Source organism: Tachypleus tridentatus, chromosome 13 (assembly GCF_004210375.1).
Source record: "Tachypleus tridentatus isolate NWPU-2018 chromosome 13, ASM421037v1, whole genome shotgun sequence".
In the NCBI taxonomy this organism is placed as follows: Eukaryota; Metazoa; Arthropoda; class Merostomata; order Xiphosura; family Limulidae; genus Tachypleus; species Tachypleus tridentatus.
Window position 1 is genome coordinate 155,200,090 of NC_134837.1, and position 23,084 is coordinate 155,223,173.

At 31.7% G+C, this 23,084-nt stretch overlaps 1 protein-coding gene across 6 annotated transcripts in view; it reads right to left on the reverse strand.

Annotated features, from left to right (window-relative positions):
* LOC143240718 (glycogenin-1-like) overlaps window positions 1-23,084 on the reverse strand; it is a 45,659-nt gene that overhangs the window by 7,462 nt on the left and 15,113 nt on the right. For 2 of the 6 annotated variants that reach the window (XM_076483642.1, XM_076483640.1), the window contains exons 1-7: window positions 17,532-18,032; window positions 15,602-15,743; window positions 14,398-14,448; window positions 12,877-13,051; window positions 10,975-11,137; window positions 7,725-7,851; window positions 102-264 (exon numbers count right to left, since the gene is read on the reverse strand). In XM_076483642.1, coding sequence (XP_076339757.1) covers window positions 102-264; window positions 7,725-7,851; window positions 10,975-11,137; window positions 12,877-13,051; window positions 14,398-14,448; window positions 15,602-15,743; window positions 17,532-17,655 — 945 coding nt within the window. In that variant the 5' untranslated portion in view covers window positions 17,656-18,032. The other 4 variants (XM_076483645.1, XM_076483643.1, XM_076483644.1 and 1 more) reach the window with 4 other exon arrangements.

Below are 23,084 nucleotides of genomic sequence, written 5' to 3' on the forward strand. Positions count from 1 at the left end.
TATTGAAAAAAATTAACTTTATTAGAAGACACTGAAACAGAGAAGATATAAAAAACAACAATATATGTTTAATCAGCTATTATGATATTACTTAAAGTTACCTGATGTGGCCATACATATGACAGAAACAAATCCCACCAATACTGAAGGTGATCACAATAATATTGGCTGTGACGTGGTTTTACAATCTTCCCCTCGCTGACTTTGTACATCCAAGGTTTCATTTCACCCAGAAAATGGACGATTTTTACCTCATTACCAAACCTAAAGAACAATAAAAAATATTGTCCTTTCTCCTCATTTTGAACATCTCTTCAGAACTTAAACTTTCCTTTACAATTTTCATTACTGTTGCATGTTCTTAAATATTAAAAATCCAAAAATTGTAATACAGTAGAATCAATGTAAAGTTTACAAATTCTGAACAATTCAACAAAAAGAAAATTATTACTTTACAAACAGTATTTCACACCCACAATAATATACAACTTACCCAAAAGCTGATGAATGGATAGAAAAATGTGAAAGTTATAAAATAAAGAAATTAGGTTTATCAAGATAAATCACCTCAGAAAACTAAGTCTGTATTTTATTGTCTTAACAATGTTTAAATCAAATGATCTTTTTTTTTAAGCCTTACACAAGTAAATCATTTAATGACAAACCACAAGGACATTTTGAAAAGAAACAAAATAGTGATAAAAATGTAAACCTGAAGAAAAGTTCTGATGACCACAACTTTCACAATAAAAATTATTAAAATTAAAAAGTAGTCAACAAAAATAATTTAAAAAACACTGAAAGAAATATCTTAAAGAATTTTAAAGGAAATAAATGAAATCTATTCTAAAAATTATAAAAAGCTGAACTTTTGATTAATGCCAAAAGAACTTAAACAATTCACTATGAAAATAATTTATTTTATTGTTTGGATTCCTTGATTGATGTTGCAAGGAGCATATTAAAATGTACTTTAAAGTGCTCAAGGAAATGACCAGCCTTCGTGAAGATTCGGTTTGGTTTGAATTTCATGCAAAGCTACATGAGGGCTATCTATGCTAGATGTCCCTAATTTAACAGTGTAAGAATAGAGGGAAGTGCAGCTAGTCATCACCACCCACCACCAACTCTTGGGCTACTCTTTTACAAACAAATAGCAGGATATTGATCGTCACGTTATAATGCCCCCACGGATGAAAGGGCGAGCCTTAACCACCTAGCCATGTCGAGCCCCTTCTTGAGGGTTATCTTAATCTTTAATCAAGACATTACAAAAGTGTTTTCATGTGTGCATGTTCACCATGCATATGACTGGTTTCTCTTACACAGACTTAGACTTGGTCCCACAAATAACACAATAAATTAAAGATTTGGATATACAGATGAAATGGCTATTTATACACTGACAGATAAGGGCAAATGTTGCACCTGTATCTAAAGTGATGATATGTATCAACTTGAATATTACATGATGGCTGTACATTTCTTGAATGTTGACTACAGATGAGTAAATCTTTAATGCTAGTGTTTCATTTATAATTTAGATTTATTAGGGGAACATGTGACTGGTGGTATTGTCCTGTATAATAATGTAAAAGTCATCAAACAAAAAATGTGTTACTTATGTGTTGAATGGGTGAAGCAATAGTATAAGGAAAATGTGCTTATGATCAGTGCAAGTAGAATTGTGTTAGTTGAAAAGTGGTTGTATGTGTGTGTCATTGGAAGTTTTAAATTGTCTAGAGTGTTGATATTATACTTACTGATATCACTTATACTAAGTAATCTGAAAAGCTGAATTCAGACATTTATTGTTTGTCTGCAGATTATGTTTGGTATGAAGAAGAAAAGAAGTAGGGTAACCATGTTTTTTTTTTCAAGAAATGGAGGATATTGATAGATTTGCTATTAAATATTGGTCTTTACAGCAGAACATATGTAATCTGGTGAGCTGGGATTTGGAATATTTCTCCTGATATGCTGAGAATTACTCCAGGAAAAATGTAAGTAGCTATATGCATATATCAATTTATAATGCACAAATGTCACAAGACTGTCAACATCAACCATGGAAATATTTATGTCAAGAAGATGTGTTATGGGGTGACAGGTGAATGGGTTTAACAACCCAAAGAAAAAGATCGAGCTTGTTATTAATGCATGAAACTATACTGAAAACATCATTAACATAGCTACAATATAGGGCAAGGAGAAAAATAGAATATAAAAAAAAGACTAGAGTATTTAACAATTAATTTATTAGCTTCTAGTATCAGCTCGTTTTACTACAATATCATCATGACAACAAATCTTATGTAAAGATAACAGAGGTCACAGTTGTGAAATTCAAGTTGTAAATTTCCTTTTGATGCTTCTCTATGTAGTAATTGTGACAAAAAAGTGGGGGAATAGCTGAGAAAGAAATTACTTAATGGTGCTGGTAGGCGGCAAAGATGTCTTCTGCTCTGACTAATTTGTAGTTAAGTGTAAAAATGCATCTTCAAGTGCAAAACACGAAGTGGTATGTTTTTTGTGTTGACATTACTTATATATTTCTTAATGAGAACAAACTTAGACCTTTATCTAGAATACTAACTTAACTATTTGTTCGCTCTAGGTATGGAGACAGTTTACAGCAGAAATAGGTTTGTTTCTGAAAGAGCTTTTGCTTGAAATGTTGCAAATGAAATAAAATACAACTACAGTTTTTAAGGTAATATACCTCCAGAAGTCTAATTTATTAATTTAAGAGCTTCTATACTGAAACTATAAGATACAATTTTTATAATCTGTTAAATTGTAAAAATAAAATTACTTCACTTTCACCTCGTTACTTTTACAACCCTGCTATGATGGATGTAGCATGCATGTATGTTACTAAAACTGTACAAAAGTCTTTAAACATCAACATATTGATAAACCTGATGCAGAAATGAAAATTTGATTGTTTAAAAGACTTTTCTGTATTTTTTAGGTATATTTCAAACTTACAAGAAGAGAATCCAAAGAGAGCCTTTCAAGATGGAAAGGCTAAAAATGTGCTGAAATCCAAGATTTCAACATCAAAGGTTTATGAAATGTAGTGTTATTTACTGAATGGAACCACAAACAATAATCCATAAAATTTCACAATTTGCGTATTCATGATTCAGATAATTTCAAAAATAACTATCATATGTCCAACAATAATTTCTTTATAACAGAACACAATTTTAAATAAATGTACTCCCCACACAACAAGAATATAACTTTCACTAGGATTGTACAGGTGGGTTTGATTTTATCTTTTCTCATTTGATTTTTTATAAGTAATACTAAAAACCTGGAGTTTTTTTGTTTTTTTTAAGGTTAACATTTTCCTATACTAAAAATGTATTTCTGATAATACTTACCACCCCTAAAGCCCTACCCCAATGAAATTTTCTCTTCTCTGCTTATCTATGCATTGGTATGAATTTTACCTCATTTGCTCCAGTCTTTATACCCTACTATATTACCCAAAAGAAGTTAAATCTTGTGATTCTCTTCACCTAAGTCAATGCAACCCCTATTACAAATCTTTTATTACTCACTATTCACTTTTTGAGACAGTCCAATTAGCAGACTAAAAACTGGCCATGTCATGGGGAAGAAGGAAAGGGGTAATGCAAGGAGAGGTAAGTATTATTGGAAATACGTTTTTGGTACAGAAAAATGTTAACTTCTAGTACACACTTACCTCCACACCTTGGAGAAGCCAGTGAGGGGAAGATCCATACAGAAAGCATCTGCATAGAAAAGAGTTGTGTGACAAGGAGTAGTAGTAGCACACTACTTCTGGAACAGATATGCCACAGAGGAAAAACCCTAACATCATTAGAAGAACATGAATTCATCCAGGACTCATCCAGGTAGAGACGATCCCACATCTCATCACTGGAATTATTGGTCAAATCTAGATCAAAGGTGTAGTGGCTAGGGCATGAAGACCACTTTTAATTTTTCTCATTTAATATCATGGTATTACTGGAACCCAACCTCAAAGTTACAGAATGTTCCATGTTAAGCTGCTGGAATTACAAAGAGAAAGCAAACAACACAAAAGTGGACAAATCCTCACCCCAACCTGAAGAAGTGCAAAATGCAACAAACCAAAATTCAATTTATGGAAGCCATCACACCTCACTCCACCAGAAGAAACAAAGAATACCCAGCCCAGAATTACAAACCAAATTACAAGGAGGATGTGGAACAAACCAAGTCCAACCAATGACATCAGAATAGAATCGTGGGGAATTGAGGATTCTCTTTCATGATCATCAAAATGAAGAGAATAACCAAAAAAAAGTGCCACCTGCTGCTGAAATGAACAGAGGAGTGTCATCTCTGAACCAGAATTATGAGGAGGCTCTTGCATAGGCTGGTCCTGCTATAGATCTGAATTACTGGTAGGAGAGCACTTAATTTTGCTTTCTTCCTTTTGAATGGATAAAGGAGTTCAAACATCACTCAGGAGGATAAATTTCTATACACCACCCCAGTGATTGGAAACTAGGAATAGTATGGACTCTCATGTTTCACTAGGATAAGTGAAGAATACTCATACTGATCCAAAAACTTAAATCTTTTAACATGGGCTTGCTCATTTTGACTGAAAATGTGACATCTTTATGATTGTTTATAGTCTTTATAGGTTTGATGCTACTAACTTTTAATATAGTACAAATATCTTCACAAAATTTGGCAGACTTTCAGTAAACTTTATAAGTCTTTCACATACAAAAACAATCATATTTTTCAGTGAAGTCTCTTGAATAAACTAAAAAAATGATTTGTCCATGAATATATGAAGCATTATGTTTACTAGTATGCATGAAAATTAATCTTTGTGTTAAGATTAAAATTACCTTTCTTCATCTCAAAAATCTCAAATTTCATTTGCATAATCAATAAAACTTTCTTAATACACTTCAAACTTTTTTCAGTAAACTTTTATATTTTATCTGTTATTTTCTCTACCCTAAGTGTATACAGGGTCAGTCAATTACAGATCTCATTACCAACAAACTAAATTACCACCTGTTTCTTCCTAGAATGACTTCAAACTAAGTTGAAACTACATTCATTTATGTTAAATAGCTTTAACATCATAATAGTACACACCTATTTATGCTTAAATTTTATTGTTTCATTGCCCTCTGAACCATGTCTTACTAATACTATTCATGTCATTATAGAAGATGTAAACCACCTGGGGAACATGGACCTCACATTAAACTATCGAATTACATTACCAGGAGCTCCTCCAAGCTGCTTGCATATGTTTATGCCTTAAACACTTTTTATCATATTATTATTATTCATTTTACCTAATCTAATCTTAATAGATCTCTATTTTTACATTTTAGTTACTTTTACAATAAATAAAGAATAAACATAAAAAAGAAGAAAAAGTACTTGTTCATGCTTTTTTTTTGCTGTTGATTGTCAATGACATTTTACCCTACCTCTTAAATTAATGGTTACATATTTAAAAAAAACCATATTATTACAAGAGCCACTACAAATTCATCCAAGCTAATTATCTTTTCTATTGGAATGAACCTTGTACTAACAGAGAAAATCACGACCTTCCATTTAGAAAACCACATGTAATTTGACAAATGAAACCCTTGACTTAATATTGGTTATACATAATATAGTATTAAGAGTAAAAGAGAACTACTAACAAATTCTGAACTACAGGATGTTACAGGTGGGTGTGGCAAGAGGGATTTGTTGGCTCTGTAACCAAAAAAGACTGAAAGTCATAAAAGTTATGGTTTGTATGAGCAATAATGATTTTATAGTAAGTAATCTGCATTAAAGTTCTTAGTTACTGCAGGGGCAGTGAATCAAATAGAGAATAAAGGACATGTAGAGAAAATTCAGGAGTTTTAACATAATACCTTATAAAAAATATGAGCTTAAGATTTGTATGCTATTAAAATATGGATTATTAGCTACAATTTTATACTATACTAATTGGTATAATATAAACAAAAGGTAGTTTAATTAAATTTTGGGTACAAGCCACTAAAACCCCTTAGCATATTCAATAAAGGATGCCTGTATATAAAGAGTAAAGCTTTACTCATGATAGACCAGCAGCAGAATTACAGTAGTGCATTCGTCTTTGAATTATCATTGTTTACCACCCAAGAAACACACAAGGTGGTCTTATGAAACACCCAATTTCAACAGAGCTCATTGCTACCAGTAAATATGTTATCAGTTGATTGGTAGCTAGTGTAAATTAGGAAGAAAGCATAGCAGGCCAGACAACACCCACGACTGAGTTGGATCCAAATTAAAGTGACAAAAAGGTTCCTGAAAAAAAAAAGTGAAGTAAATATAAAATATTACTGAAATCCCTCTGAAAAACTATTGTTTTGAAATTTAATTTTTGTTATTTTTTAGAATAAAGAAAATAAACTCCAAACCCAAGACAAGTAAAAAAAAAAAAGAATCATCTAAATGGAGGTATAACTAAAGTCATTCAACAATGAAGAGAAACCAGCAGAAAGCATGTAAAATTGTCACTGTAACATTGTACTGTCAAGAAAAGTGAATAGGAAGTAAATATGGCACCTTATATCTGGGATAGAAGGTGTATTGACATAAATTGAAAAGAATAACAAGACTTAACTTGGTTTGGGCAATATAGTGGGGTATAAAGGCTGGAGAAGGAAGGTAAGATTCATATCAAAGAAGAAAACTTTTGTAGGAATAAAACTAGTATGAGAAGAGGTAAGTGTGTATCAGATTTATTATTTTTCAATAAAAGTATACTGAATCATTTTGATGCAATAATTTGCACATGAATAAAGAGTACAATCCAAAAACTTTTCCCATGCAGTCCTTTCAAGAAAAAACAATTGTTTTTAGTAAATGTTCACTTTCTTTTACATTTTTTTACAATTAGGTATGAATACTATGATTAGTAATTACTAGCACAAACAACTGCTTGTAGGGTGGCATTTTCTCTGCTAGTACAAATAATATTTCCAATCCTTTGATAAAACTTTCTGGAGTATTTATTTTAAAGATAAATAAGTAAAGACAGTTAAGCAATAATTCAAGTTATCTAAGTTCATCATTTTAATACTGAAGTATTTTCTAGTAGATGTAGCAGTTAAATCTCATTTTAGATAAATAAAATATCCAGATTACATACTTCATGAAATAGAAATATGTAAACAAAACATACAATCAATACAAATTTCCTTTTCATAAATATATGATGTTTCGCTGCTCATAATTAGATTAAAAGTAACCTTACATTAATAAGTGAATGATTCAAAAATTTATAATCAAAATGCAAATTCTGAACTTTTCATATATATAGTCAAAAGTCAGATTGTTTCTTAGAAACAACAATAAAACCCTCATTCATATTTCTGTTACTCATACGTATGTGTCTGGTATATTCATTTATTATGGAAGATAATGTTTATGCTGTTGCTTGTTAGATCTTTCACAGCCTTAACTTAATTCAGGATAATCTTAGCAATAGGTAATTGTGGATGAATAAACACACAACCTCATCTAATACTTTAAAAATAGGGCAACAGCATTGAAATAAATAATTTTCAGACTTTGCATTGAATTATGGAGAACAAAGAATACTTTTCATCCCTATATCTTACTTTATAAAGAAGATCCATTGTTAAAATTATGATAGCAATATATGCCCAAAAACATACTTTTTAAAAGCAGGTAGATAGGTATAACATGCATTAGAATTCATGTTGTAGAGGAATGACAGATGATGAGAAATATCTTTTGTGGCCCAGTCTTGGAAAAAAAGATTCAACAGTCCTTGGTCACCACCTAAAATAAAATGTTAGAATTTTCAAGAATGTTTAGAATAATAGATATTATTACGTGTGTTAAATATGTACTCATTAATAAACAATAAATCAATATAAATCAGAAAAGCATACATTAACACTTTCTGAGCCATAGAAGTATCAGTAATTTCTCTCAAACTTCCTTTCTTATATTGCAAATATTTAACTAAATTGCATGAAACAAGAAAATTATCTTGTTTTGAAATACTTCATATAATTAATTTACTTTTTCTATTTTTTATGTTATGCAATTTCCAGAACTCTTTTGTGAGAGAATGCTTTAAAGAAAGACTAAAAATATTTTATTCCATTTTAATTTTAAAATGTTCTAGTGTTGATTAGAAATTACATTTTATATATGCAATCACTTTCAATATCACTAATATTCAACAAAATATTTATTTCGATAAGCTATTTTGTTTACTGTAGTAGTCACTAATTCTGGCTATAAATCATAAAAATATACCAAAAAAAACCCAACATAGAATTATTGGTGATCTACATACCACCTGGAACAAATGTAATAGGTCAGCCTAGGTAACAACGATTTTGGTAATACGAGGTCTGTTCAAAAAATACGCGGACTGACGTCATAAAACAAAACGTACTTTATTTAGAAGTTACAGGTCTGGGACCCCTTCAAAGTACTCTCCTCCCCAATGCACACACTTATCCCAACAGTGTTTCCACTTGTTGAAACAGTCCTGGTACGCTTCTTTTGTAATGTCCTCCAGCTCCTTCGTCGCATTTGCCTTAATCTAGGGAATCGTCTCAAATCTTCTTCCTTTCAAGGGTCTTTTGAGTTTGGGGAACAAGAAAAATCGCAAGGAGCAAGGTCAGGTGAGTAGGGGGGGTGGGGACGAACAGTGATAGAGTGTTTGGCCAAAAACTCACGAGTTCTGAGGCACAAATTTCGCAGCAACGTGGTGCATCTTCAATTTTTCGGTCAAAATCTCGTAACAAGATCCAACTGATATCCCACACTCTTCAGCAAGCTCCCTGACAGTCAGACGTCGATTTGCCCGCACCAGGGTGTTGATTTTGTCGACGTGTGGGTCGTCAGTTGACGTGGAAGGACGTCCAGGACGCTCATCATCTTCAATGGACTGTCGACCATCCTTAAAACGTTCATGCCACTTGAAACATGCCGTACGCTTCATAGCAACATCACCGTAAGCCGTGTTAACATAGCAAAAGTTTCAGTCGCAGATTTTCCAAGTTTAACAAAAAATTTCACAGCAAGTCGTTTGCTCCTTCAGGTCATTCATTCTGAAATCTGCCAAACGAAAAAATCGCACTTCACTTAAAACCTCGTAGCTAATACACAAATGAAGATATCTGCAATCGGGAAATGGCGTTGTAATCAGCTGATCTGTGCAAACCTAGCGACACCAAGCGGATTCCCCTGGAACCAACTGGAGCCGCGCAATTCAAACAGTCCGCGTATTTTTGGAACAGCCCTCGTATTCTTGGTTGAAATCAATATATAGTTAATAAATATAATTTATTTTCATTACAAGGTTTTTATCTCAGTACATTGTGTGAATACGATAATTTCAACAATAATATTCTATAAATAAATATTCAATTTGCACTTACCTAATTTCTTGTCATAGAAGAAAATTTCATTTAATTTTTGTCACTAGATATTTTAAAAGTACAGTTGTGTTAATGGTTGTTTTTATCACACAGTATGGGGTAATAAAAGGGTGGAAATATAGGCAGTCATAATAATATCAGAGAATACAAAACTCCAAAAAGAATATGCTGGGGACTGAGTTATTAAGGATTGGTCTTTTTTTTTTTTACAATACATATACAAGCCTACGATTTGGGATGGACAAGAACAATTCTACAAATCAAGTTCTTTGTTTACAGATGAGACTCTGTGGAGCTGTGCAAAAGAATGTAAATTTGAATGTTTATTTCATTTTTCTTTTTTAATTACAGTATATAGGTGTTACAAAATGATAACTTGTCAGTTCTATAATACTTTTTTGGAAAGAAAGTTTTTGAAATAATTAGAATTACTATTTTTACATATATTTTGAAAGAAGTTAATGCATTTGTTTGCTCATCTAGAAAAGGTTTACCTTCATTAAAATATATTATGTTCCACAACAGAAATTTTAGTAATGTAATTACTTGCAGCACCTATTTCTTTATTTTGTAAGTCCAGTATCCATCTTTTAACTTTAATAAAGCTACTTTACCATATTTTCTCAAAACTAAAGGTTTCTACTTTGAATAAATTGGTATAACAAAATCAGACTTAATAAAGAATATATTTATTTAATATCAAGTTAAATGTTTCTTATTTGTTAAAACCTTTTGTTGTCAGGACAGACTTTGTTTCCTTAAACTTGTTTCTTCTGTACATTATGAAAAATATAATTACAAAACTGCATGCAAGAATAGAAATACAAAGATTATGGTTAACAAGTAGTGAGGAGCACAACAAATAATTTAAATTGAAGTGTTTTAAGAGTTATAAGTATAATGATTTCTGCTAATTTAATTTTTTGCTTGTTTTTTTAATTTTGCACAAAGCTACATGAGGGACATCTGCAAGAACCATCCATAAATTAGCAGTGAAAGACTAAAGGGAAAGCAGTTAGTAATCACCTCCCATCATCAACTCTTGGGCTACTCTTTTAAAAATGAATAAGGGGATTGACTGTAACATAATAATACCCCTACAGCTGAAAAGATGAGCATGTTTGGTGGGACAGAGATTCGAACCCTCAAAAAACAATAAACTCCACAAAGATTTTACAATCTTTACAGTATATTTACAATATACTGTAGTAATATGATCAAACATTTCTCGTACTAGCATATATGTGTTTCAAGAATACTAAAGCATATATGTTAAACAGAGACAGCAGTAAAAATTTCAAAATATTATAGTGATCAAATGAAGAGTGTACTTAATTCACTTAGTTACTTACTGTTTTACCACTATGTTAAGATATACATTAAAGAAATAGTGTAAAAAATCATATCAAGTTTTATGTGATAATCGCATTTTAGCAATATTGTACCAGCTTTGTATAACATAACCACTTTCATCTGTATTAAATTATGCTATAACAGAACTTACCATCAAAACTTCCTTTCTCTTTGGCAAATGCAACTAATGCCTTGTACATTTCATCTGACGGCTTAAAGACAAAAACACCAGAGTTAAAACAATCTGGCCAGCCAATATCAGGAACAGCTGAGAGTTCTTCTCTATTAAACAGTTCATCACAATTCCTTAGTACCTACAAACAGATCAGACATCTCAGTCCTTATGTTTTTTAAGTACAGATTCGAAGTACATTAAAATTACAGTTCATGAAAGAATCAAGTTTTAAGCATACTCTATTCAGATATATTGAAAACTAATTGTTATATTGTTAAAGTTAAATATTATATTATCATGTGTTATATCATTACAGTTGAATATTAACATTATTAAGGCAGACTAAAATTATTTCAGCAACTTCCTCCCAAACTTAGATATTGACTGCTGGCTCAGAACAAACTGATGTTTTTCCAGCATGATTAAAAAAATGCTACTACTTTCCCAATCCAAGTCAGCATATTGATACTTCCTCAGTCCAAATAAGTAGATTCTTACATTTTTTCTGATACTTTTCCTTCCCAGCAAGAGTTATAAGATTATCACTTTCCAGCTCATTGGTAAATTAAATGGATGGGAATGTATTCTATACTTGAAAGTTAAATATTCTAAGTAGTGTGATCAAAAGTATAATACCAGAAGGAAAATTTATTTGACACAGCAATAACAAAAGATGCGATTTTTTTATTAGATATAAACAAATGTTTAAAGTTTAATGTGAGCATTATGATTTAGATGATTTAAGTATAATGTGAGTATTAAATTTAGTTACTTTTGAAAACAGCAGTTTATTTCAGGTTTGTTTACCTAACTGTGCAAATCATATGTTGTGAAGTTTAACTTTTGTGAACTGGCACTTGTTGTATTATTCCTTCATGTTACCAGAACATTCTGACTTTCTCATTGTTTTAATTGAGTATTATATTGCTATAACACCTCCTAATGTCTGTAGAATGTTCTATGCCTCTGTCGGGTTATAAATACAAGTCCAAAATGTAGTTTAAGTTACTTAGTTAGGGACTTAGATTGCATGATTGGGCATTGGGAATAAAGAGCATAAAGCGACAATCTTTAAAGTGAAATTATCACAGACTGTATTGTAATAATAAAGAAGAGAATAATAATTTTTCTTGTCAAATTGTGTTATAAAGTAACTGAACCAGCCTCTGTGGAATTTCATGAAAAAGAATATTATTTAAAGCTCTAGATATAACTGATATCCAACAGCATAATGAATACTTGTTTATATGTTTGAATTGCTTTAATATATTACTTTAAAACAAATTGACTGTGTGTTGTTTATTTACTGTTAATATTTATCATAAACAAGTCACAGACACCTACTGTAAAGAATCTGGCCCAAACTTAAAACTAGACCATTTAGTACATTCATCTGCTATAAAGTAAAACAAAGCAACTAAAAAAATAATAAAAATTACCATTATGATAAAGTAAAAAAAAAAGATATGTAATTATGTTAAAACAAGTAAAACTAAAAAATAAAGATTCTGATTGCATTTTTTGAAGGATTTTTCTACAAAGCACTTATAACTTCAAAGATTTACTAGGGATTTCCTTACTTATGGAAAGTTCAAGCATAATAATCATTATCACTATCCTGCAAATAAAGGTAAGAATGCTTAGAAGTGTGACTAACAATAACATCCAGAAAAGACATTACATACAATAAAAAGTTCATGTATAGAAACAAAACTAGAATAAACTAGTAGCAACTAGTCCAACTATAACAATGAAATAATGCATTATTTCAAAGAACAAGAGAATCAGTAACTAAGAGAAAACAATTCTTACAATAAATTTCTAAACATATTCTTTACTGACTATTTCTAAACCATTTCTTGAACTGTTAAAACATACTAAAGTATCAGCATCTAAGAAGACACATTTCTTGAACTGAGTAAGTTTCCAACATTGTATTTTAGTGAATGTAACTCCTAACTCTGGTCGAGTCAAAATGGCTAAATTGGCTTCATCTTCACTATCAATTTCATCAACTTCTTGAACCAAATCAAAGACAGAAGCTAACTGTGACCTGAAAAATGCAAATAGTTTCCATATTAAAAATGCAATAAATAAATTACAAGGTTAATTTAAACCAGTGCTTTCTTAAGTTTATAAATCAGAACATTTATTGAATATTATTATATTCAGCATCTACAGGTCTACTGCTATAAATGCTAGTTAATCCTAAAAACATTAGAATGTTTCTTGTGTGCTTAAAATACATGTGACTTTGACTTCCTTCAAAATATTTTTCTAATTTTTCATAAGGTATTTCCAGACTCAAAATTTTATTAGCTTCTTTTAATCAATAATTAATTTAATTTAAGATTGTAGAATTTTTCCAGGTTAATGAGAACTATATTAAAAAAAAAAGAGAAAGAGAGAAAGGTTTTAATTTAAATTTAGTTCCAGCTGTGTATATAACACAAAAGTAATTTTTAAAAATGTTTCTTGTTGGCTACACTGATAAATGTGGTACCTTAGTTTAATGACAAACTTCTTTTTAAAATATCTACTAAAAGAAATATTATGCTTGAAATTACAGATATAGCTAGATTGAACATGATTATTGTAAATTCACTGTGTTACCATATGTAAGAATATAAAAAGGTTTAATCCAAAATTTACAAGTATGTTATTGATAATTTACATGCTATGCTGCTAGACTGATAAATGTTATGAATTTATATGAATGCTGTAATTCACCTTCTCTTCATTGCAAAGTATGACGATCTTTTGTGATAAAACCTTATGAAAATTTCAAGGACTGTAGACTTAACTGAGATAATACATGATTCCTTTTGTAAACTTAAGGGCAGTCCAATAATTATATTATATACAGGATTTAAATCATGACTTGAATGCAAAATTTTTAAACAATTTTGGGCCAACATCTTTCACCAATAAGAATTTTTGCTATCATACATTGGTGAATTATGGCATTTCTGCTTATTTATAGTTCTTGTGCTAAAATGTTGTACTTCTTAAAATTATGTTTTCTCATATCGACATATGTATATATTTGTTCAAATAAATTAAGATTATAACACTGTAGTTTCAGTTACCTTTTCCTCTGGTTATCTTTGAACAACTACTAAATAATAATTCTGATTTAACATTATATTGTTCAACTCAGAAAAAGTCGAAAGAAACTGGAATACTCAAGCAATGGGTAGCACAGAAAAACAGACTTATACATCAGTGAATGTCAAGAATATCTGAGGCACATTTAACAGCGAATAATATGTTACACTGATGGGAAAAGTGAGCAAGAAATAAAATGTGTGTTATCAAATAAGCAAGCATAATTTAAATAACTTCAAAACCAGAAATTAACCATTCATTAGCATCCTTAGCACTGCTTTATCAGCTCACCCAGCAGTCCAGTCACAGGTTGATGCATCAGAAAATCTCTCAACTACAATGCTGTATAATAATTGAAAGTAAATTATTAATGAAGATTTAACAAAATAATATCTATATCAAAGGGTATGGATAATTTCTAGTTATAAACAGTGAACAGTAAAATTAACACACCTTACCTTTTATCTTATTATTTACGATTCTGTTTCATGAATCAAGTAGAATACAAGAATTTATTTATGTACTAAAAACAACCACAAATTTAAGTACGATAAACATCTTTTATTTTCTAAAAGTGTATACATAGTATAATATCCAAAAGAATTTCAAATGGATATGGCTAGTTCAAAATGATTCTTGCTAAATGTTGTCTGCAAGAGCTTCTTGAAAACATTTTATTGGATACTACACTGTAAGTTACTTCTCTAACCAGTATTAAGGTCAACAACTTAAACAAATTTACAATCATCCCAATATATTGCTAAGAAAAATACACAGTAACTTTTTGGGACTTAAAAGTTTAAATGTATTTTAAAGAAATAAAGGGCTGAAAACCAAGAAACTGGGGATAAAGTGTAACTGATACAAGATGTTTATCACTTATATGAGTAACTGTAGCAAAGATTTACAAACATTTGACAGATATTCTACAACTTTCCAGAATTCACTGCCATTTTCATCACTCATGTTTCTTTTATTTTCATGACAACATTTTTATATTTAAGAATGTCAAATTTCACAATTTTGGCACTCAGGTTCTTTTGCAGGTTATTGTTACTTCCCTTAAAAAGCTTCACGTTTGTATGGGTATGTCAGAGAAAGAAATGAAGAAGTAAAACTACATTTACTTGAGGGACACATATCAGGAAGATTGCATTCCTTCATGGATTGTTTTTTATTTAATCTGTGCAATTTGTTCATTTTCATTGGTTATAACTAAATGAATATGGATGGACTACATATTTCAAACTGGGAAAGCCAACTAAACATAAGAAATTTCTCATGCAAAGTTAAATTCTTCAGGAATGTAATATATTGTTTCCTTCTGTATATGAATGTGTGTGAGTGTGTAAACACATCTTACTTTCAACTAAAACAAATAAGGAAAAATTGAAAAAGAAGGCAGTGTTGGAAAACCTGCCCTTTAACACCATCAGTTTGACACACCAAATATTAATATTTGGTATGTCAAAGATATATTGAGTTATAAGTTCACCTCATATCTGCAGTGACACCAGCTGTGACTAGGATAACCAGACTTCTTGAAGTTTGGACAATGCGTAGAGAGTGACCAAGGACAAGAGCTCCAAGACTGTAGCTGTCATCAGTGGCTAAAGTAACAAAGGCTTCATCTGCTACTACAGTCATGAGTATAAAAGTATCTTTCAATGTTATTCCACTCAAAATCTGAGATTCTACTGATATTTTAAATAGCCAGCATAACAATAAGTATTCTCTATTGAAATAAGTCAGTATAGGTTTAACTTAAATATTTGATAAAAATATCTTGAGTATCTAAAAGTATCTTAAGAAATATCTTACACTTTTTTTATGTTCAAATTTTGAAATCAAATCATATGAAAAACATCTTCAATCCTATACAAATAGAATATTTGACAGGGAATACTTAATTCTAGAAAAAAACAAAAACACCTCATCAGATTCCTTAAAAAAATATCAATTACTTGTATCTACTGTGCAGAAATGAAAATACCAATTAAGCACTGATAAAATATATGTGATATTGAAATACAATTCCTTTTAACACCAACACCAGAAGTAAAACTAATAACTTTAAACTGAATCACATTGAAAGCAACACATTATTCTACAAGAAAGACACTTTGATAACTCAGTTATCTTATTACAGATTTCATTTGGATCTTTTCTTAGTGTACTACCCAAATGTGTATGAAGTTATCAGAACCAATGCATGAATCACAAGGTTTTTTGACAAACATAAGGTTTTTCATAGGTCTTGCCAACATTGACTGGACATCAAACAAAAACATTTTATTAACCTGAAAACTATAATATGTCAACCAAAGTTTCTTTTTTATTTCCAAAGGATATCAGTATGATGTTTTTAGATACAAGTTAGTTCACATAAGTCAAAAACATTTCTGAGAATTACAATTATAAACATTTCATACACAGCAAGTGAGCCATAAAATAAATATGGGAGAAAAACAATGTGACATCTAGATTAGATATTTAATGAGTAAGATTTTTTAACTTCACATGTTAAATTATGAAATGAATAAAATACCTAGATTCTATGAGTAATAAATTTATTCCAAACAATGACAGTGAATTGTAAAGAAACTGTAGTGAGTAAGATTGTAATTGCTTCTGAATTGGTATACAAGTTATACTTTCAGTTTCTTGACATTTGAAATTTCCTTGTTCATTGTTGGACGTACACAATTTCAAAGTTATTTTCATCTGCAGTCCCATCCCACTCTTGGACTGGGTACCAACAGATTTATCAACATTACCCTTCAGGTGGCTTTCCATATACTGCTCTAAACAATGTGTAGTTGATCCAACAAAAACTTCCAGATTTTCAACCCTTTCCTTACACAGCACTTGAAAAGAATGAATGTACAGGTAAATGTAGGCTTTAAGACATCAAAACAATTGGCAGCTTTAAGATTTGAGACACAAGTTTTGTAAGTAAGTTTTGATACTGAGTCCTTGCATGCCAACATTTCTTTGAAAAAAATAATGCAAACAGCAAAAGATTTGTTTTTCAGATGCACATATGCATGATGAATAAAACTAGTTTTTATTGAATTATCAAAGTTTGGAGATTATGTTAGATCAACCACATATCAGTTTAAACACTTGTATAAATGGGCATTTGAAGCCTAATGTTAGTAATTTGTCAAGCGCTGCACATATAAACTAAGAATGTGATTGGACTGAAGATGGGCTTTGAAATTACATTGTTCTAAAAATGAACGAGACAAGAATCAAGGAAAACTAAACTGTCAAGAAACTAACACCAAAGTTGAATACTCACATTACCAAACCTTTTAAAATGTTTAGTAAATACGTGAAAACCTTAAAAATAATCATTTTTAAGTGAAACAAATTGTCACCATGACACCCTATATAAATGAGAAATTGCATTATGTACTCACGTGCATACTTTTCCTTAACACAATCCCCTTGATAAGAAGCGACATCGCTTCTTTGACAACCCAAAAAGCGCCAAATGGAGCAAAAGACAGTATCTACTAGATTTAACCCTATATTCAATAACATTTTTAGGCATATACTTTGAAGTGAAATACAATTTGTCCTGTAGCGTAATTCGAGAAAAAACGCATTACATGACTTAAAATCCACAAGTCAAGGTCCTTGAACAATGATATGGTATCGATTACGGGGTGTTAAAAATGTTTCTTAACCGATGTTAATTCTTCCCTGCTCAGTAACAGAACATTTTTGATTGATTAAATCTTTCTTAAACACATAAAAAAATTATACGGATAAGCTGCTTCCGTATTATATTTCCGAAACAATAGTAGTGTTAGTAGATGCGAATGCAACCATGTCTTCCAGAAATCAATACATGTCAATGCAGTCCACAATGCGGTGCGCAATGAGAACTTAACGTAAACTTTGCTTTAAAATATAACACTATAAAAACTGTAATAGGATTACATTACATGTAAGGTTTTTACTAAGTATAATTGTTAAACTATTTACAATTTGATATCTTATTTCTGTTTTTGGTAGCTTTATAACACAACTAACATAGCGAACCAGTCTTAACATTAGATTCGCGGGTATACGATGAACCTTAGGGTTAACACGACATTGTACTTGTCCACCAAGGTAAGACAGTTGTTTAGTAACCTACAGAATTAGCAAATTTTATAAATATTCCTTTATAACATTAGGTTATTTATCTAATATTTAAAAACTTCGGAAACAGACTGATGTATATGTAAGAATATAACTTTTACATAAAACGGCTTAACAAAAGCTACTTATGTAGTTACATTTAAAAAGTATAAAACTAAAATAATCGTAGAATTGACCTAATTTTTATTTTAAAAATAAACAAAAGAACATATACAATAACCCACAGACGCATTTTCTATATGATGACCTTCAAGTCAAAACATCTTCAGGTCATCATGATAAAAATTTCCTTTTAGTGAGAAGTTCCATGAATACTATCCCAAGAGAAACCAGTAAATATTGTTATGATGTGAAGCCATGACAACTGCTGGAGTAAAAACTATATACGTAAAAAAGGCTCGTTTGGGTTGAGAAAGTTTTTTACGTAGAGGAGTGAACAACGTTTCGACCTTCTTTATGACCGAAGAAAGTCGAAACGTTGTTCACTCCTCTACGTAAAAATTTTTCTCAACCCAAACGAGCCGTTTTTACATATATATTTTTCTACAAGTGGGTTTTCTCGACATCACTGATGTAGTAAAAACTGTTTTTCAAGCAGTTTTTGAGTCGAGTTTTGGAAATGTATCTAAGTACGACACCAAAAAGTTTGAATTTCATGTGATTCTTTCTTGTTATACAACTCAAAAACCAAAACAGTGGTGCCAACCAATTTAACTCAGACCACATAATTTCAAACTGAGTATCCACTTTAATACGTATTATTGATAAGTAGTAATAATGTATAATAATTACAGTTTTAGTGTAAACCCCCTCATGTTAGCTTTTTTACAGAAATTTGTTCTTCCTTTTAAAAAGCTTAAGTACATGGTAAAATACGAATTACCAACCAATAATAAATAAATGGTGTAATAATGTTTTGGGACAAAGGCGGACATAATGGTCCATTTCACCTGCTCCATTTTCTAAACTAAACTAAAACTATTAATAAATAACTAAAGAAAACTTAAAGTCAGGATTTCTCTTAAACTCACTTTTATTTACTGTCTCCACAAAACCCAAAGGCCAACCACCCTGTTTAAGAAATAAAATTGTCTTATCTGAAGACGACTCCTACGCTCCCAAAATTTGTATTTGTGTCTCCTAGTCCTACTATTCTCTCTATTAATAACGAAAAAGATGCTACATCAATACTATAAATTCCCTGTGCAATCTTAAACACTTCGATAAGATACACCAACTTCTGTTTTTAAGAGAAAGCAATTTGAGAGATTTCGACCTCTCCTCGTATGACAACCCTTTCATCTCGGGTACCATTCTAGTAACTCTTTTCTGACCCACTTCGAACAACTCTGACTTTCCTAAGGGGCCCATAAACTGAACACAATATTCAAAATGTGGCCTAACCAGTGACATGTATAATGAAATTATAACCTCTTTAGGTTTGTATTCAACATTTCTGTAGATACAACATAAAATTCTATTTGCCCTACCGCTAACAACAACACACCACTTGGATAACTTACGAGACTGATCAACTATTACATCAAGATCCCTTTTCTTCACAACACTGTTAAGGTTATTCCCATCCATATTGTACTTATAATTCAAATTACGTTAACCCACATGCATTATCTTACATTTTTTGTAATTTAAACTCATCTGCCATTTATTTGCCCAACTCATTAAATAATACTATTTTATTTTTTAGAAATCCTTTTGTAACTCAGCAGCAGCATCTTCACAGATAGTAACTCCCAAGACATTAATATCATCTGCAAATTTAAGTAATTTATTAACCATTCCTTCAATGTCGTTAATGTAAATCAAAATGAGCAAGAGGTTCTAAACGGAGCCCTGACGTACCCCACTTGTGACCTTAATGACGCTTGACTGAACTACATTTGTAATAACACTTTGCTTTTCTCCGTCCAGTTACTCTTTACTAACTTATTCAAGGTATTACAGTTGGAAACTCAATTACATTTATAACTTGGTTATAAATACAATTTTCCTATGACAATTGAAACACTGCATTAAAGAAACAACAACAAAACATTTGCACCACATCTACATTAGAATACAAGAAAGAATTAACATACAGTAATATATACAAAACTATTCAACCACAATTAAGTTTAATTTATCCTATTCTTGTCTGTTAACGCCCTACTACACTGTGTTTATTGTACTTCAGGCGATCTGAATATGAAAAATATATTGTTGAAATACTATGTTATATACTCTTGTAGTTGTTGAAAATCCCTAATGGACTAGATAAATAATGTAATATTAAAAATATAATACTAATAGGCATAATACCAATGTCTTACAATAAGTATAAGATGTATTTGTTAATACATTTAGCTGATGAGCGAAGAAATAAACAAGTGGTTAATGTTTACTTCTGTGCTTCAAGTACAACAATCCTATAACTTTGTCACACTTTAGTAAAATACTGTTTCAAATCTGGTCTATCATCACAAAAGTTAGGCATTCTGGCTTTAATTAAAAGGGTGGAGTCTATATGACCATAAGTGATTTTACTTCTTCAAGAACTTTTATTTAGTAATAATGAAAACATTTTATTCACATACTTAAAGGAAGTTTCTTGATATAACGATATACTTTAAAAAGTTATAATTATAAGAAAAAGTATTTTGGTTACATCTCATCCCAGCAAACACTACCTCGGTGATTAAAATTAAATATGCCATCAAAGTTGTTTTTCTTTTGTGTTTACCAATGGTTTGTTTGCTGTTAAGCGCAAGACTACACAGTGAGCTATCTGTGCTGTGCCCACTACGGATACCTAAACACCGTTTTTAGTGTTACAGGCCTTCAGACTTGCTAGTGGGGAGGGGTCACCAAATAAAATTGTTTTCAGAGTATAGTTTTGATTGATTCATTGATTTAGTGTTTTATGGCACAAAGCAGCTAGGCTATCTGCGCCAAACGTCCGGTAAAAAGGTAAAAATAAAGTAAATGTGGTAAAATACAGAAAAGGAAATGAAGGTAAAACAAAACATCATTGAAAAACAGAAAAAGTATAAAACCAATGCTGACACCCAGTTTACAATGTTCAGAGAGAAAGCAGAGTAAAAGAAGTTGTAAAGTACTTACTCTAGCAAAATGGTAATGATCATAACCCGCCAGGAAGACTAACAGGTAAGTATAAGAATCACCGTCAGTCACCTGAAGTTGATCTTTCCAGTCCTGGTTCCGGGTTATGTGTCATTATGGCCAGTACTAAAAGGTAAAGTAATAACAGTGTTAAATGACATGCAGCAAAAGTGTAATAACAGCTCGCCAGGACAACTAACGAGTAGTTCAAACGGATAGTTCAAACAGCAGCGTTAGTCACCTGAAGTTGGCCTTTCCAGTCCTGGTGTCGAGTTATTTAATGTTCTGGCCATTTTCCAACGTCAAATTGAACTAGAGAGAATGAAACTGTAAAAAGGGAACCACAATTAAAAAAGGTGTAATGAATAAATATCCAACACTTAAGTGAGATTAAAAAGATTAATGGCCATTAAAAAACTAAAAACTTTATCAAGGTGGACAGTGTCTAATGTTACAGATAAACCCTGGGAAAAAACATGTTTAAAATAGTGCTGTCGTTGAGAATCGTAACGATGGCAAGAAAGTAAAATGTGGCTTATAGTGATTTGAGTGTTACACAAACTACACACTGGTGTATCAGTTCCAGATAAAAGAAAACGATGAGTTAAAAAACTGTGACCAATGCGTAGTCTAGTTAGAACAACTTCCTCCTTCCGAACCTTACGGAAGCTAGATGGCCAAAGCCCAATAAAGGGTTTTATGTGAAAAAAGCTTGTTGTCGCGTTGCTCACTCCAAGTGGACTGCCAGCTGGCACGGAGCCGAGCCTTGAATACAAGACCATAGTCCATGTACGGAATAGGCACAGTGGTGATAGTGCCAGAGCAGATAGATTTAGCTGTCGTGTCTGCAAGCTCGTTCCCGCGAATACCAACATGGCCTGGTATCCAGAAAAACTGGATAGAAGTAGCAGTTAATGAGAAATGGGCCAGTCGGTTTTGAATATCAGCGAGAACAGGGTGTGAACCAACGTGTAGCGATTCCAGGACCAGAAGAGAACTAAGCAAGTCAGTATAAATAGTGCAGTTGGAGTACTGCTCAGCTTCAGTATGATCCAGGGCAAGAGATATGGCATACAGTTCATCAGTGAACACAGAAGCTGTAGAGGGGATTCTGCGCGCAATCACCGAACTGCAGCAAACCATAGTAGAGCCCACTGAATTACCTGATTTGGAACCATCTGTATAAATGGGAATGGAATGATCGTTTGAAAGATGTTCATTAAATAAAAGACGGCACTTCCAATCTGGATTATCTGCCTTTTTCAGATGACTGAAAGAAAGGTCACATTTGGGGGCTGTAATAAGCCATGGTGGGATGGGCTGACCTGTGGAATCTGCAATGTTATCCAAGGACAGACCCAATTCATCCAATTGCACCTGGATGCGAAGGCCAAACGGAGCAATGGCAGATCGTCTGTTCGGAAAAAGTATGGCCCGCTGAGGAAGGAAAACACATCCCCAGGTGGAATGCTTTGGTAAGGAATGAAGTTTCGAAGAATATAGTAAAGATAGTTGCAAATGGCAAAGGTGCAGAGAAGGTTCATGAGATTCAACGTACAAACTTTGAACTGGAGAGGTGTGAAAAGCCCCAGTGCAGAGTCGAAGTCCTTGGTGATGAATGGGGTCCAGCATCTTTAAGGCCGAGGGTCTGGCAGAGCCATAGACCATTGATCCATTGTCGAGTTAGGATCGAATAAGACCAC